This window comes from Magallana gigas, chromosome 9 (assembly GCF_963853765.1).
Source record: "Magallana gigas chromosome 9, xbMagGiga1.1, whole genome shotgun sequence".
In the NCBI taxonomy this organism is placed as follows: Eukaryota; Metazoa; Mollusca; class Bivalvia; order Ostreida; family Ostreidae; genus Magallana; species Magallana gigas.
Genome location: NC_088861.1, coordinates 19644572 through 19663827, shown reverse-complemented (window position 1 = coordinate 19663827; position 19256 = coordinate 19644572). Strand labels below are relative to the sequence as shown.

The 19256-nt window shown below is 31.4% G+C and overlaps 1 protein-coding gene across 1 annotated transcript; it reads left to right on the top strand.

Annotated features, from left to right (window-relative positions):
• The first annotated feature begins 187 nt into the window (after positions 1-187).
• On the top strand, positions 188-17371 carry LOC105345355 (ras-related protein R-Ras2). Its single transcript, XM_034478423.2, has 6 exons — positions 188-346; positions 1713-1800; positions 6651-6753; positions 10032-10140; positions 11171-11289; positions 12132-17371. Exons 1-6 carry the CDS (start codon positions 248-250, stop codon positions 12199-12201), a joined length of 588 nt encoding a protein of 195 aa, XP_034334314.1. The 5' UTR covers positions 188-247; the 3' UTR covers positions 12202-17371.
• The last annotated feature ends 1885 nt before the right edge of the window (positions 17372-19256 follow it).

Here is a 19256-nt window from a genome sequence, read left to right as displayed (position 1 = left end):
GATTCATTCGGATTTTAACGGATTCTCGCTATTTTTCACAAATTTGCAACTCTTGTCGCTAAAAAAATCAAAATCAAAATTTTTAAACTAAAAATTGTGTTTAAAGGAATTTATCTTTTTCTGCACGACAATCAGAAAAATATTGTACAGCTTTCGGATTACTCTTGGGAAATAAAAAGCCAAGAGGTATTCCGAATGATTCACTTCCGCCATTTTGCATTTTGACATGTAAACATTCACAGTAAATATGTCTAGGGATTCGAATAATTACAGTCAAAGCTACAGGCTTGTTGTCGTCGGTGGTGGCGGCGTAGGAAAAAGTGCACTCACAATCCAATTTATACAGGTAAAGTGTATGTCTCGTCCCAGTATACTATCTGAGAGTAAGTTTGTGTGTCCCTCATTAAATGGGTGGTGATTCAGTGTGTGATTCACAAGTGCCTTTCTATTCCATTGTATAGCTAGGACTGAGAAATGACCAATTTTTGGATTGGTCAAAGTCTAGCAAACAAAAATTTACGAGAAAGGCCCATATTTTATTTCGTATAGTGACAGTGTCAAGTTAATTAAAAACAAGGATATATTATGTTTTAGAAATGATTCTCAATGATTTAGTCTGTTTGACATTACTTTTTATTGCATAATTGTCAATTCGTGTGAAAATGAATGATGGAAGTATAAACAATTTTTTGTTCAATGTCCCCAGCAATAAATCTAGATGATTTTAAAAAATACTTAAGGTTATGTAAAATATTTTTAATTAGTGTGTACACAATGTCAGAATATAAACTACAGCTACAGTGAAACACAGTTATGGCAAACATGCTTAGGGCAAATATCATTTATTGTGAAGTAATTCTTATTCCTTATAGCCACGATGATAGCTATAAATCATGATCTGATCTTTTTGCTATGTAATACAAATTTTAATCGTGTTTATATATATTACCAAATTAAATGTCTGTGACATCTCACTATAAGCTAGGCAACATTGTTTATCGTACATATGTAACTCCAGAGCTGCTGCAAATCCTTGTAGTTTTGGAAAAGAGTCAAAACTAATTTTAGTTACCAATGCATGTGTTGTTACTCTGGGAAGTTTACATAAATGATGGATGTTGACACTATAGTGTGTATCTGAGCAAACTTAATCACTTAAAATATCAGTTATTATATCAGATAATAGGACTTCCTGAACCCACCTGAACCCATTCAGTCATAGATATTATGTAATTTAATGGTATATATTAAAAGAGATCACAACCTTAATGCCTTGCTCGACAGATACTCTTCAGATAGTCTTAGCATAAAATAAGGTAAAATATTTATAGGCCACTTAATTCTTTAAAAAAGGTTATATGCATTTTTTTCTATATGAAAAGTCTGCAAACAATAAGGCTTATTTCAAAATATCAAGATTTGCACAGGATGTATGCTTTGTAATGATAATACCATTTCAAGTAGCAAAATTAATTGGAATTTGATAGCTTTGAATAAAGGAATACCAACACAGCTGATTTCTCTCAATTCAAAAGCCACATGTTTCTTTTCAAAAACTGAGAAAAATCACTGCAACATGCACAGAGACAAATGTTTTCTAAAGCTTAATTATGAATTGTCCGTGAGACTTCTATATATAGTATGCATGGATATGAATTGTTTACTTTTTTTTCTTGACCAGTGAGATTGATGTTGTACTCTCTTTGTTTCAGTCATATTTTGTAACAGACTATGATCCAACAATAGAAGATTCCTATACCAAACAGTGCGTCATAGATGAAGTGGTCGCAAGACTAGACAGTAAGTGATGCTAGCTAGTACTTAGTCTCTGCGACCAATCTACAATCCACTCTCAACATTTTCGTAATGCGGGACAAATTATCCATTAGGGGATATTATTGTCACCCCCAATCCCATCCCAGGCCCCCCACCCCCAACCCACTCCCACTGGCCTAGGCCCCTCAAAAAAAAATTCTGACTATTTTTGGTTCTTACTGTTGTTGCTATCATTATCAACATTTCTGTGTTAAGAGGGATGGTGTGGAAGGGGGGGGGGGTGTGGAAGGGGGGGGGGTCTATGACGGGATCCAGTTGTATATGCTAATTATGTAAAACTATTGATTGTTTTCAATGATAAATGTATTACATTTTTTAACGAATAATTTCATATTCAACAAAAACATTTTAGATAAATTTATTTACATGTATGTACTTGTAAATCTTCTTTGATATGATGATGATTTCTTACAGTATTCCTAGTTCCTTTTAAAGAAAGAGAAATGCATAAATTTACTGCACTGCTTCGATCAGCAAACAAAGAAAGCCTTATAGATAATTGTAATAATTGTGTAAATTAAAACTCAACATACTCAATGACAAAGTCACCATCAATATGCTTTGTATTTATCAAAGAATAGGTGTGGCTGGATTTTCTCATTGCAAAAATACAATGACATAAGGGCTTTGGGTATTGAGAGCTCCATTTCCTGTTCTATGCATTGTGTAAGCTAGCTTTCTATCTGGAGTGCAGGTTTCATATTCATTGTATGTAAAGAAAGTGTCGGCATTTTGATGGAAATTCTGAACATTATTTTTTAATTAAACTTACACAGGTATACATGCATTTTTATCTGCATGCAAGCATTCAAACAATTAACTATAAATTTTGTGATTCTTATCAAATCTGAGTCTTTAAAAAAGATGGATGATCAGAAATAGAACTTTAAAAATTAATTAATGTTTGACTTGCAGAACAGAACATAGTATAGTAAACTGTTTAAATTATTTAAATGGAAATTTAACAAATATTTTTAATATCAAAGCTAAGGTCTATGCAGAGAGAATTATTATTTTTTTTTTTTACTTTGTCATCAATGTTGCAGTTATGTGTTTTTTTGAAAGCCAGCGTTGATTAGTTAGCAACAGGTGGCTTTGTCAGGGAAAAAAAATTTACTGAATGGCTTGCACAAAATTAACATCACGGTCTAAGGGAAATCAGGAACTATTTTTTTTATGGCATGAATGTATTGTATTTAAAAAGCAACGGCAGGAAGAATTAAAAATTCATTGTTAAAAAAAAAATGTGCCTTAAGTATTTTCACAGTTAGTTTTTAAAATTTCTTAGAACTACTTGATTGATATACTTTTACTGTATAAATAGATACACAAACAAAAATATACAGAAGTAAAAGGTATATTTGCCAGATTTCTTTACCAATTACCATATGTTTATTGAGTGTGAGGAAATTTAAGATCCTGTCAGTTTTTATGTCAATTTAAGTCAATTAAAAACAGGCATACCCAATACACATATGTATAAAGGCTATATAAACTTAATATAGAATTAGTATTAGAATCCCTTTCACTGTTATATATAGCATAACGAAATATATAGGAATACATATTTTTGTCAGAGAAAAATAACTATTGGCAGGTTTTGATGGTAAAAATTGCAGAGACTTCTATGAGCCAGCTTACAAGTTTTAATTCCTGTTATAAATAAAAATTCAGGGATCATAATAATTCAATTAAATAATAAAATTTTAGATGGGAGTGAAACTTTAGTGCACATGTACTGTATATAGAATATACCTTGTATAACGGAAATTAAAATCTTGATTATTGATTACAGTACTTAATATAATGTAAAGCTATAGGATTTTTAAAATTTTGTATTAATAGGTTGGAGGAGCGTACAACCTTTATATCAATGGGCTAGCTTCCTCATCCTTCTGTGTGAAACTATAGTAATTTACAGCATGTCACCTCTGAAATTTAATCTTCATTCCAAATTTCTTTTGAATTGCTTCCCAGTCATGGTTGTTTGGTTGTTGTTTTTTTTTCAAGTAATTAATGCACAAATGGCCGAATTTTTAATTATTTTTTAAAATTCCAAATATCTCATGATATTCTTCATGTTAATATGCAGCAGAAAAGTTTAACTTTAATATGTGTACTAAGTTTAACTGTGCAAAATATGCATAATTAAATATACATATGGTGAGAGCTACTTAAACTTGGAAAGCGAAATTGATGCAGTCAGTCAGTGGTGTACACGTTCTATTTAATCTAAGTAGGTTATAAGTGATTTTGAGATCTGAAACAAAACAAAGGGGACTGTGGTTAAAGTGGCCATTAGGGGCACTAGCTAAGTAAACAGTTGTAAATTCTCCTCCATAATTTGAATATTGCTGCAGTGGAAATTGAGATTGTGGCATGCACAAAATGTCCCACAACTTTTAAACAAAATTGCAGCCTCAATATTTCTTTCAGTTATTCCATTAATGTTTTATATAGGTATTTTTTTTCCATAAAATTCTTTGAATATTTAACAAATAGGGGTGGGGTCATTATATTATTTTTTATTCATCTGTGTTATTTAAATCAAAATTAATTTCAAAAAATCCTCCTTTTTATTTACTGGCAAAACTTAGTTTTAATCATTCATTTGTGAAGCCCCAGGCTTGACATTCTTGGAAAAGAAGAGGGAAAAAAAAAATCCTAGACATTAATGTGCAAATTATTTTACTAGTGTGTATTTAGAATAAATATTGTGAAAGAAAAGTGAGATTTGTCATTAATGAATGTAAGAAATGTTTATTTCAATACACTCACAATATCTTTGAAAAAAAAAAAGTGGAAGTGATTATTTGGATTTTGGGGGGAAGGGGCAATACATGTTGAATAAATTTTGAACTGCAAATCTCTTTCTCTCTCTGTTGAAATGATTGTGATGAGTATTATGCAAACAACTCTCTCTCTCTCCCTCTCTCTCTCTCCCTCTCTCTGTAGATTTTTAATTCATATGTGTCTTTCAAGAATGCGCTTCCTGTTATGACAGATTATAAAGATACCGTTAGCCTAAAAGAGGGTGTTCTTGAAACAATGTAACATATTCATCTGGGTGTCTTTGTATCTAGAATCTTCCCTGTGAGCTCTATGCCTCGTTTATAGCTATTATGTTTTCACAATTCTAGCATTATAATTTATTAATGTCTCTAGATGCCTTTAGATTGTCAGCTAATCAAATTTTTAGAACCATTTAAAATTCTAAAAAGTTTTAACAAATGTATTATGTGAAAACTTGGTCTTTGAAAATGGCTAAGATTAAAGAATAAAAATAATCAAACTGCATGCAGTTCTAACCATGATGAATTTTGCACCTAACATTTAAATACATGTAAAGCTTTCAATTTATTTTTATGCCCTCAATTGTTCTCAAACAGAATTATCGGGTTTTTTTCTTCTTCTAAGCATTTGAAAAAATACTTTCGCTAGCTGCCACATTGTATCCACTTGACAAATGTTATCTTATGCTGAACAAATATTACATTTCCTTTTCCTTAAAACACTTTTAATTTTTTTCTAGCAATGTAAACTGCATTTTCAAAAATGAACGCACACACACAGGGAGAAGGAATTTGAGATATTTATGAGCTTACCAAGCTGGATATTAATATGAAGTTTGCTAGTTGAATAGGATTGAAAACATGCCAAACAGGCAGTAATTAAAAATTATGAAAAAAGGATTTCGAATTTAAAAAGAAAATAATTGAAAGCTAAGTAAACATGTATATCAATGCGATACGAATGCATACATGAAGCATTTAATACGCTTTGTCAAAACGTGCATTGTACTATCATAAACAGTGCTTAGCACTCCAATGACCTTTGTAACACCCCCCCCCCCCCCCCCCAACACCCCCCCCCCCCCCCCCAACTCCAACACTTTAGGGATGTGTTGGTTTCAGTGAACCACATTCCCCCTTCCACTCCCTCCCAGAGCTCCAACAACCCCCCTCCCCTCACCAACAGCCGTCTCAAAAAATTGTTGATACATTCTCAAAGACCTGCAGAAATATATTATGCATATTTGCCATATACAGTAAAACTTGGTTATAGTGAAGTCCTAGGGACCAATGGATTTACTTCGTTATATCAGTGATTCGTTATATCCATATAACGAATTCATTATAATATCTATAGCGAATTCACTATATACATGTTTTCTTTCACCAGACTATAATTTTTGCTACTTGAGGCTTAAAATAAAAATTCATTACTTTGATACCTTAAATAATCGGATTGTGATTTCAAACTATTTTGTTAACTCGTAGTGCAAACCTTTTTTTAACTGTAAAGAAATTTGTTATAAAGGTGTTAAATTTCAGTAACATTTACCTCTATGGGACTCAAAATCAGTTCGTTATATCCGTAAATTCATTATATCCGAATTCCTTATAAACGTAAAATTTTGCAAAGATTTGTTAAGAATTTTACTGGGGACTAAAAAAAACTTTGCTACATCCCAAAATTCGCTATATCCGTGTTGGTACTAAACGAGTTTTACTGTACTACTTTATAGATCTTTGACTTTTAGTTGTTGAGTAAAAATAATGATTCAGTGCAATTCAGACAGAAAATACTGGAAATGTGTTAAGAAAATTGCACAGTGAAAACATTTTAAAAAGGTATAATAGTACCACTTATCATCCCATTCCAATCCAACCCATACCCTATCCCTGCAAAAATGCACACAGACATATTTAAAAAAAAAAAAAAAGCAACAAATTTTTGTGCTCTGTGGAAATTTTTTTAATTTTTAATGAACTTGGTGTTATGACATAAATTTACCATTTTTTGTATTGCAGTTTTAGACACAGCCGGACAAGAAGAGTTCTGCGCCATGAGGGAACAATATATGAGATCAGGGGAGGGGTTCCTACTGGTGTACTCTGTTACAGACAGGGCAAGGTATGTAAACAAAACAAAGAAGTATATGAGGTTAGGGGAGGAGTTCGTACTTGTGTACGCAAGGTATGATAAAACAATAGAAGGAGAGAGGTCCATGAGAGAACATGTTTTTGTGTCGGGGGGGGGGGGGGGGGGGGAGGGGGATGGTTTGCAGTTTCGTTTCTGAGGAACAAAATATTGTTGAGTTTTTTGTGACTTATGAGTTTGAAGAGTTGCTTAATAACTTCTAAAATTGAGTATGTTAAGCGTTAAGTACCGGTATTCCTTGGGTGAAGTCTGGTCCAATTTTTTTCCTTTTCGTTTTTTCCTTAAAAATTCACTATTGATTATATTTATTTTTTTTGAAACATTTTAATTAATGATTCAAATTTTCAAATTAAAGAGGTTCTTTTAAGCACAAATGCATATATTAACCAAATTATCCCAATTTCCTTATGCTGGCTTGGTAAGGCAAATTTAGTTCATATCAGACATATCTGATTCTTGACCAAGTTTTCTTAGACTAGTTCATCTGTTCATACAGTTTAGAACCCTTGGCTATTTAATCTTGTGGTACAGGTTCATGAACTTGGAATTGAAAAAAGGGGGGACCAGGACTTTGATATTTCTGCCATTGCAGAGAGCCCATGCAACCGTCTTCAAACAACTGCTAACCTATTGCATGTATTTATAAACAATAAATAAAATGCTTTCTTTGGTGATCCAGTGGGATATGAAGGTGGCCACATTGCAAAAAAAAACCAAAAAAAAACCCAAAACGACGTTAACGGGTAATATAAATTTTTTCTGCAATGATCGTTACCTTCACAATCTGCATGAATCACCAAAGAAATCCTTTTATTGTTTATGTTTACATCTTTCTTTTAATAAATTGATTGTACTAAAAAGTAACTTAAATCAACTAAATTACTGTTAATGTACATCAGTACGTTAGCTAAGCGAAACGGCCAAATTGTCTCCTATGGGAATTTGAGTCTGGTACATCATCATCATTTCGTACAATCCCTGATTTTTCTTAGGTCTCTGTAGGTTTCGACCAATCGACGAATTGGGCGTGTAGATTTCAGTCTGGCTGTTTCTATAGAGCTATGAATTAACTACAAGTTTCCGTATGAAATAGAGGCAATCATACTCGTTAGATGTAAAAATATATGTATCTATGCATGTACCTGTACAATATATGTATTTCATAGGTTGCATAATAAAGGAAACTGGTTCAAAGGATCATGAAAAAAAAAACTTTTAATAGATTAAGTAAAGTCTGTGTTCCAGTATTTCATTAAATGCTGAATATACATCATGGATCAGCAACATGATAAGGGGACAGATTTATTGTTAGGTTTAATTGAATAAATTGCCGTTTACACTGTAAGATTTTAGTACCGTAAATGAGGTGGGTGTCTGTGTGTTTATCAGTCAGTCCACAGTGATATTAGTACCGTAGGTGTATTTGGTGGAGGCCAGTGTAAGTGTTTGCCACTACTTGTACTAAGTGCCTGTAGGACTTATGCTTGCACATGTCGCGCTACAAGGACTGAGTGAAATAGGGAGCCCAGTAGTGAAATAATTGTTTCAGATTAAGTACTTTGTACTCTGTTTCAAGGCTGAGAAAAGCTGCTAGTACATAATTTTAAGTTCTCTCTCTCTCTCTCTCTCTCTCTCTCTCTCTCTCTCTCTCTCTCTCTCTCTCTCTCTCAGCCTGGTCCTTGAAATATCAAAGCAACAATGAAGTCAATTGTAAGTCATAAAAAAGAAATCAATGGTGTTTTTTCTCGTTTTTTATAGCTACAGGTTAAGGCCATCTCACATCAATTCTTCCTTGTTGTTTTCGGTAAATGTAAGATTTGTAGCAGTTAAAGGGTGCTACCAGTACACTGAGTACACTCAATAGTCTTGGCTATATATATGCAACTTTAACACAGGTCCTTTTACAGGAGGAAAAACTAAGGTCACTATGACCTATTTATATGATTTAAAAATAATCGCAGAGGAGGAAAAACATAAAATGTATCAGTGGCGGGGCATAAAATTTTTATCATAGTACCAAGAAGTATGATCTTATTGTGTCCTGTTGTCAAGGTCAAATGTGATTAAATTAATGGTAGGTCTGCATTGTAGAAAGTTGTTGTATCGGTCGAATAGGTTACAATAATATGTAAGGATATATATATGAAAGGATGTAATATTGTGTTCATAAATATATCAGTGCAATGATCCAACGTTCAAATTATTTAATACGTATTTTATTTGTTCCATTGTAAGACTCTCAATTTTAATCCACTGAACGCCCATTAAAAAAAAATTTTTTTTTGGGGGGGGGGGGGGGATGGTGGATGGTATTTCATGAATATTAGCAGTATTTAAACATTTTTGAAATTTAACAGTAATTTTTAATACATGTATCTCCAACATTTCCAACAACTGAAAAATAAAAAACCAACAACGCCCTTATGAAAACCATGACATAGTATCTATTTTAGAGGAAGTTTAAAAGTACGAGCGATTCAAAATCCATGCGGTACTTTGGATGTTTCAAGATGTTTCTCATGAATACAATTGTACTTTTATGTCTGAAATAGTGTCACTCTGCTGTTGTACAGATTTAGTTTATATTAATAAATTCTGAAGGATTTCTTTCCATATGTTGCAGAAACAATTGCAAATATAATTGCCAGGTGGAATGCCGTGACTGTCCCTGGTGCATGCATGAGGAAGATCTGACCATTTTATTTTGCAAAACTACTTTCGTAATTTTGATTTATTTAGCAACAATAAAAGCATGTTTGTAATACTCTTGTTCTTGAATATACTGCCATATTTTTATGGGTATTTATTGTCAAAACAGTGACTTAACTGTACGTAGTTTGATGCGAACCAATTATAACTTAACATATACTTTTTAAAGAATTATGTCAAAGAAAGTCAAGTTATACATGTACATACATGTATATATATATACTTTTGAAGCATAAAATTTTTCATGGGAGCAAAATTTTGTTGATTTCTGATGAGAACTTGGTATGTTGGCCATTTGTTGGGTATATTTAGATATGTGCTATTCAAATACTATTCAAGGGTATCAATTTTTGTGGATAAAGTAAAAATAACAGTTTCAAGGATATGTAAATTCGTGGCCAATGATCAATGAACATTTTATTTCATGGATAAACTTTACAATGAAATCCACAAACATTGGTATTCAACAAATATTGATGAAACCACAGTAAAAAAAAAACTATCAAAATAAGCATTCCCCAAACATTTGCTTCTTGTTGCAGTTTCAACGAAGCCTACAAATTCCACAAACAGATTCTCCGTGTAAAAGACCGAGAGGAGTTCCCCATGATACTGGTGGCGAATAAAGCGGACCTGGAACACTCGAGGATGGTACGTGTGCTGATTGTATCTTAATAACTTTATATTCATAAATGAATTGATTACGCAAATATGATAATAAATTATATTGGTTAATTAAGATAAGTTACCAGAAATCCAGACTAGTCATAATTAAAGTTATGCAGTTACGTAACAGTTTAACATGTCCAGATGAATACCAAATTTTGTCTTATTTATTCGGTAGGTTACATTTATACAGATTCCAAATGGATGCTGAATTTTGTCTTATTGAATTAGGAGGTTATATTTATACAGATTCCAGATAAATACTGAATTTTGTCTTAATGATTCAGTAGCTTACATTTAGTATACAGATTCCAGATAAATACCGAATTTCGTTTTTTTTTATTCAGTAGGTTACATTTATACAAAGTCCAGATGAATACGTAGGTTACTGATTGAGTAGACCAGTTATGCATTCACAGTTATACAGGGTCCAAATAAAAACAGAACTGATGATTATGCAAGAAGTTTTCAAATATTCAAGTTGTAATACTTGAAGATAGTTTTCACACATAAGTAACTAGAGATGTTTTAAATAAACACTCACAAAACACTAAATTTTTTATTAAAAATAAGGAAAACACTTGTATTACATAATCTATCTGACAATGATATGTCCATTATGATTTTTTTTTTTTTAAAGCCAACGTTGAACTGAACTATTGTACAAATGCATGTTTACATGTATTTGCATGTGCATACTGAACAAATGTTAAAACACACCTATATATTAACCAAAGTTTGAGAGAGTTAAGACCAAATAGACTTCAAAATACCGGTACATGTACCTTGTTCTTTCAGCTATCAATGATCATAGAACATTTAGCTTTATATTTTAGCTTTATACGGTATGTCAAAGAATTAAGCTTTTTAGTAATGTTAATTTCCCTAGTACATATATGTAGTATGCTTTACGAAAAACAATGATACATGTATGCATACAAATATAAATTGATACTTTGATGTTTCAAAAATTGCAATTTTGAGAAAATACATAAATATGAGATATTTTTAACAGGTTACAAGAGAAGAGGGACAAGAACTCTCAGCCCAGTTGAAGATTAGTTATATTGAAGCAAGTGCCAAAGTCAGGATGAATGTAGACAAAGCTTTCTATGATCTGGTTAGAATTATTAGGTAAGTGGCTCAGTGTTCGGCAGGATGTAGAACCATTTTAACAAGAGCTTGGACTTTGGGTACTTATGTCAAACAGCAGTGTGACGTAGGCCTGTCTATTTCATTGCTGGACACTATAATCAACAAGATCTGTCTGGCTTTTGAGCTAAGACTATGCAACAGTGCATATTTAGCTTAAAACTAGTGTCATTTTTATCGTGTTTTAATGCAAGATATAATAGTTACGTCATTATCGAAAGTCCAAGGTCTTTTTAAAATGAGTCTATAAGCCCACTGGATCAGTGAAGGCTTTTTAAAGTTAAGGCCAACTCTCTTCTACAATAAAGAGTTCTGGCTCTGGAACTGTAAAACTTTGATGAAGTCGCTTTTTTATCCCAATCTGTGACTTATAGAGTAGGAATATATGTACACAGTGGAAAAGTGAGAGTTCAAAAGTGACTTGGTCACGGTTTTATTGTCTGAGGGCATGATCTCTGTATTTTGATGGCGTTAATTCTATATTTTGATTTAATTCATAATGCAAATTCTTATGAAAGTTTGTCACAGATACAGTTACCTACTAGTAAGATGACATATTTTAATTACACTTGGCTCTGCTGAACAATGTAAAAAATAAAGGCATTGCTTAAGAACTTTGAATTTCAAATTCTGTATTGAGGAGGAAACTGTAAATTTCAATCAAAGTATTAATTAAGGACTCTTGTTTGAAGTTTCTGTGTATAAATTCTCATTTTACCTTTCAACCCAAATATATATGGCATCATTATTATTTATAAATAACAATTGTATATTTGCTCAATGATATTTCGATCAAGTCAGACAAGTGTAATTTTTTTTTGCAGGCGGTTTCAAGCTAATGAAAGTCCACCAGTCAAAGCGCCTAAACGAAGTAAAAAATGCACAATTTTATGATCGAAAATGTTTTATTTCCTTTATTATTTATCTGGATATATTATCTGACTCTATACACAAAAGAAGCAAAGCTTTGATGTGTAGTACACATGTGCTGTCAGCCTCATTTTGGTGATGACAATCCAGTTCCGGGTCATCTGTGTGTTTGAAAGCTGCATTCTCCTCAATGTTGTTGGTTTAGCTTCAAGCAAGAGTTTTCTTAACTCTGACAATTAGTGCAACATAATGCTGTTATTGTTTTGCTGTAAATGTCATTATAATTCATGTCTGTATTATATATGAGATGAAAATGTTTTCATTTTTAAAACTCTCCATCTCCATAGATGATATTTGAAAGAACAAAATAGATATTTATATTGACATGATAAAAAAATATATCTGAGAATTAAATGCTTTTTACAGTGTACATGTATCTGATGTTAAAAAGGCCTACCTCTGTAAGTAGTACCTCAATGTGAAATGAATACTGCATTATATATAAAGGTTTCTTATGGCATAAGTTTTTATTTGATAATCAGTCAAAATGTACACAATATTAAAATGAAAATGTTACCCAAACCAGTTGCATACTTACCAGCAATATTCTGTTGCTGTAAATGAAAATTTGATAAATATAGTTCACTAAATGATTTCTGTTTATGTTAATGAAAATATGTACACAATACTGTAAACCAAATTTTATTAGCATGTGCAATCTTTATTTCACAATTTACAAACTAATTTTTGGCAATTAATTAATTTTTGCAATGGAGCCTTAAAATGTTGATAATCTTAAACAAATATATAAGGAATAAAAAAATCAAAAAAAAAATCCCAAAACTTGTTTACTGCAATAAATATTTGCAATGCTGTGGTTTCCGTAAATCATGAAATTTTTCTGCACACAATTAAGTGAAAGTTGGTTTACTTTATCGGAATCAAACTGATTTCCTTCTCAGTTCAAGATTTAAAACAATTGAATTGTTATGCCAATTCTTTTGTCAGAATTGTTGTTTTTACTTTCTTTTAAATTATATATGTGCAACACCAATGGTATGAGCTTATTTTTGACACTTAACAGCAAAATTGATATTCATGTCAAATTTTTGAGAAGTTGATATTCTGAATCATAAAATGAGACTATCACTGTATATTGTATGTCAATCAAATATGATTGTTGTAGGGTTTTTTTTTTTATACAGACATGTATAAAAAAATATTTTTATTTTTGCTTCGATTCTTATTTCAAATCCCACAACAAAAATTATATTGTATGCTCTTTGTATCATCATGCATTCCATAATTCAAATTTTTTTTTTGTATACAATTAACTTCTTGTGAATTTTGTTTTTTTAGAGGTAGATGTTTTGTTGTTAGAGTTTAGAAAGAAAAAAAATTATTTGGTTGACCTAAAGTAGTATTTTAAGTGTAGAAATTTCACAATGAAATCTTTAATTCTACAATCTGCTGCCCTTTTATACTGCTTACCTATGTTGTTTGAGCTCTATTTATTCATACATGTACTAAGTTGTATTTAGATTAGGACTTCAAACATGCTATCAGAACAGTAAATGTTTTTACACTTGGCAAAAAAAACCTGACCTTCAATCATGCATTATTGAATAACTTTTATTTTTTTAAAATCTGGTGAAATTTTGGGGGTTTGGTTGGTAAGTTGTTCAATGAAGGAAATATGTGCAGAACTCTCTGATACTTTTTAATAATTATTTATATTCAGTAGCATAAAACTGAAGCTATTATGATGAACATTGAAGATTTTGGTTTTTTTGCACTTAAATGAAACTGCATACATACATACATTAATTTTCATGCATTTTCTTTTTTTAGCTAATATATTACAATATATTAGCTAAAATAAGAAAATGCATGAAAATTAAGTTATTCCCTGAATATAGAATGGCAATACACAATCTAATTTACTTGCTTAATATTCTCTTGGTTTTTGTTTTTTTGTACTTTGAATTATTTTTTGCATGTTTTTACAAAAAATTTGGATTATTATCAGACTTAGTGTGAAAAAAAGATGTCACACTTATTCTCTGTGAGCTTAAAACATGTTTTTGAATGTAACAGATCTCTTAGAATTCATTGAATGTAACAAGCAGAATTTAAGGAAGTGCTAGAGTGGTTTTAATGAAGATATATATTTTTTTGCTTATTTCCCCCCATATAACTTCTGAAGTCCATTATTTCATTATTTGATATTTTTTTGAATTGTATTTTGTATGTTTTATTTCTTGTCTTTTACAGATAATCTCCTTTTTGTCGGGAGAGTAATTATCATTATCTAGATTGTAGTAAAAACTTTTCAGGTAGATGGCCACATAAATTTGCATAATGTTAATTTACCAAAGATTTTCATTTGGGGATGACTTTTAAAATATAAAAAGAATCCATATGTTTGTGATAAAAATGGGTAAAAAAGGTTTAAACTGATTGACCATCAGTCAATCGTCATACATCATTTCCTATAACACTTACAAATCTTTTTATTATAATGCCCCCTCCCTCGAAGAAGGGAGGGAATATTGCTTTGCTACTGTCCGTCTGTCTGGGAATTACATTTAGAATACAGATTTATCAATCTAGGTCAACTTTGATATTTGATCGAGCAATTTTCGACAGAGTTATGCCCCTTGGACTGAAAAAAAAAATCCACTTATTTGCAGTTTCTGTTCATTTTCTTCGCAGAGGTTGCACATATTGAAATGAAATTTAGTATACATATTTATCTTATATATCAAGTTTCATTTTGATTACAATCGAGCAATTTTCGACAGAGTTATGCCCCTTTGACTTAGAAAAATTCCAATTATTTGCAGTTTCCATTCATTTTCTTCATGGATGTTTCCAAGGGAGGGAGGGCATAAGTGTTTCACAAACATTTTTTGTGTTCATTTTTTCATGCAAGAGCCTACTAAAAATGAAAATGTAGTTTTGAGGAACAAATAATGTAGATTACATGCATCAGGAAGCTGGTTTTAAATGGAGAAATATCAATTTAACAAAATACATTTTTGAAAGTCGTGGGCACCATTACTATTACTTATCTGTCATTGAGCTGACAATGTTGTAATCCTTTAGCAGATTTACAAAATACAGGTATATCTATGCATCAAAAGGCTGTAGAAATTACATAAACACATTTTTACTAGTATATAACGTCTTTATTGTTTTGCAAATGAATTAATTATTGTTGCTAATATATTCAAACAATGTAGAGAAGAGCAAACAAACTAGTCACTGTTGATTTTTTTTTCCAGTTTTGTTTTGTGTTACTGATGATAATCTTGCTTCATTATTTAGTGTTAATTTATTATTGGTGTTTTCTCTTTTTATGTCCTTTTGTCTATTTATAAAACTTTGTTTACATAGTCAGCTATATCTAGAATTTAGATGTGTGTTAATTATTTCTATTTATGAGTCTATTGTGTGGGACATTTTTTTTAACACTTAAGCTGTTCTAAAAAGTATCATTTACGTATGATTTTTTTTTTCTGTAATGTCTGCATGATTTAATTCCATCTTATAAGTCTTTTTTCTTTACCTAATGCCCGGTTTTACAATATTTAACAGAGAATATATTGATAAGTGTAACCCTTGGTCACTAACCCATTTATAATGACGGATAATTTTTGTATCAATTCCATAGTCACAAATGACACACAGTATCAATGATAAAGCAAGAAAAAAGAAACTCGGACACGGACTAAATGTGTCCAAAAGAGCGAATTTGGAAACTAAATGCAAAATTTATCCTTATCAGAGTTCAATTACTGTTGAAATCGTTTGTGACCATAAATCATTTGTTTCATTTAAAAAAAATAAAACTCAAAATATTTTCACTTATGTGGCCGATTAGTGTAAAGACAAGAAAGAATCAATATTTGTTCAAGATTTTCTGTACTTTATTTTCCAGATGGTGTTAATTCGACATCCTGTAATTCCTACCTGTTAATGTTTGCACTTGTTAATAAGATTATTTTGGCAACCAGCTAATATATCCATTATACGGTACTGGATGCTGAAATTAAGCAATGATATGTGTATATTTAGAAAGTAGTTCATATCTCTCTCTCTTTCTCTCTCTCTCTCTCTCTCTCTCTCTCTCTCTCTCTCTCTCTCTCTCTCTCTCTCTCTCTCTCTCTCTCAGTATTGTATTGTTATTTTTCAGAAGAAACAAAATTATGTGCTACTCAGAATTATTTTCATATTAAGTATTGGTATGACATAATTTTGTTTTCATTAAAAATAACTAAAGATGATTGATTGATAGATGGGTGATGTCCTGTGTCATTATCAAATATTCCAGATATATTGAAAAACATTATTGAGGGGAGGGTGCACATTCTTTTGAAAACATAATATGTTCATGATTATAGCCCTTATCTGTTTTTAGTGCTTCAATATCTTTTCATACATTTTCCCATGTACAGTATAAGAATCAATTACCTGATACTTTTCCCCCTTTTTTAGGTCAGTTTATTTAGTTTTCATTTAACTCATTATTTTTTTTATATTTATTCTTCAGTTGACAATCAGTTTTTGTGCAAATCAAACATTTCTTTACTTGTTTATATCTTCATTTATGACTAGAAACTCAATGCATAACAAAAGTCATTGACGTGATTTTAAAAGATAATGCAGTTGTTTACACCATATACTGTTTATCATGCATTTTGTGTGGAAAGAAAAGCTGTACAAAAAAGTATGGGAACATAATACATAGCTAGGATTTTATATTTTCTTTGAGGCATGAATACTGATTGCCAAAAATGGCATCAAATTCCAATTGAATTGTCAAATATTTTTGGAATTTAAGATTTTCTTCTTGGGAGCATATATATACATGTTTGTAAAGTACTTATAATCCTACTTTACATTTTTTTTTTAAATGTTTGTTAATGATATTTTTGATAAATTAATTGTTTGTTGTGCATCATTACATTCGTGCTTTTTAAAGGCCTATTTCTGTATGCAATATTTGTGTGACTGTCCTGATTTCCTTCAGTTGTGGGAGTTGTCTCTCTTTTTCAAATGTGAAAAACTGGTATGATTTAACTTCCATATGTTTCCTGAATATATGCTTTTTGAGTGGATGTCTGTCAACTTATTGTGATCTGATATCATTTATTTTATAAATAAAGCGTTATATCTACAATTCCAATAAGAGTTTGGTTATTTATGAATCAATTGTTACAGTAAATCTACTGTACAGTATATTCTGTATAAGGAATAAAATGTTATTGATATAAAGTAAATAATTAGGTAAAATACGAGTGGAAATAAATAGATGTATGTAATATAAATTATATCTTATGTGAACGAATTCTATTCACAATATTGACAGATATTGGTGTGATGATGAGAGAGGGATGGATGACGATTGTCTTAATTTCCGCTGAAAGAGTTGTACATTGGTTGAATATAGAAATATTTTCAGCATTATTTACGCTGCACAATTTAAAAATCGTGAACTGTCGCAACTTGCTCTATAATCGTATAAGTTGTGTGCCATTATTTTCTGGATATGCATTCGCTTAACGATATATATTTCGAAAACGTTTATTCATGTCCTTTAATTCTGTATTTTAAGTCACCTGAGTAGCTCGGGTTACACATTGCTCTTTGTCATTGTCCTTCGTCATCCATAAACAATTCTTCAATTTTAACCTGAAAGTTCTGAACAACAACAAACAGTCTAATTGTTGCCGTTTCTGTGTCAAGATTCTTTAGGATAGGATGAAGTACAGAGTAAATTTTATTGCATTAACTCACAATGTGTCTCCTGTGGGGAAGCAAATGAAAAATGCCAACTTTTGTTTCTAGAAATGTTTACTTTCACTCGTAGGAGAAAAACCAAATGCATATAAACTGTATGGTTATTCTGTCTACGAAGCTTTTACCAACAAAACAATTGAAATTCTTGGCCCGTTGTTCATATGGCCATATAGTTTCATAGAACGTTAGACATTTCATTTAACTCTCAGTCGAGTAAGGAAAATTAACTACGCCGCAGTTATAACTTCGTGGAGCTATCTATTTACACTGTACCAGGCACGTAGCATCCCCCACTTTTTCTCGCAACAACAATTTTTAAAAAATTTACATATAAAATTTTAATTATGATGGAGTTGCCCCCCCCCCCCCCACTTTTTTGGAAGTATGTAAAAAATTGGTAAGAGAATAAGGATATGAGGAGTGAAATTGAAGTTATATACTACCCCCCCCCCCCCTCCCCCCGATTAGGAGTTTGAAGACTTTAGATTTTCCTTTTTTCTTTTTTTTTGCTTGTCAAGATCTTTGGATGAGTCTGCCCCCCCCCCCCCCCCCCCACTTTCAAAAACGATGCTACGTGCCTGTGTACAATTCGTTGTCCCTGTGGTAAGGGGGAAAGCCATAGGTCGGGGAAAACATGGCTCTCAGGCGATTAAATCTTCGAAAAAAATTTCTACTCTCAAACGTGTACATGTGTGATATAATTACATCGACATTTGTTGTGATGTCAATGAATGAAGTTTTCTACCTATAAATCGTGTTTGATGTTTAACCATAAGTGAATAATGCACATTAAGGAATCTAGGTGTTCAACAAAATAGCCATACATTCATACATCTCATGATTTATCTTAAATTTTTAAGTGTAATTTTGTATAAACATAAGCCATACACTATCAATTAGTAAACATAAATTTTCTATACCTGATAGCTTTAAAACTAAATACGTGTATAATTCTTTTATGTAGAGAGGGAGTAAATATAAATGTTGATTATAATTAATGCTTTAATCTTTATTTTCCCCTCTGTTGTAATTAAAAAGGATCCGTATACATGTATATATTAGAAATATTATCAAAGTACTAAAAATACAAATATCCAACCTCAGATGGGCGTCGGAGGGATTTCATATTGGGGCGGCAAATTTGATTAATAAAGGGGGGGGGGGGGGTAGATTGAACCGGATTTGAACTTGAAAGTAAAAATACCAAATGGTAATATATCTTGAATAAAATAATTTTTATATTGTAACTTAGACAACGCGGCACCATAAGAAAT

Excerpts from the sequence above, each read along its gene's own strand:
- LOC105345355 (XM_034478423.2), top strand. The coding sequence starts at position 248 with ATGTCTAGGGATTCGAATAATTACAGTCAAAGCTACAGGCTTGTTGTC. Across the intron at positions 347-1,712 it reads TCACAATCCAATTTATACAG|TCATATTTTGTAACAGACTA; the intron begins GTAAAGTGTATG and ends TCTTTGTTTCAG. Across the intron at positions 10,141-11,170 it reads ACCTGGAACACTCGAGGATG|GTTACAAGAGAAGAGGGACA; the intron begins GTACGTGTGCTG and ends TATTTTTAACAG.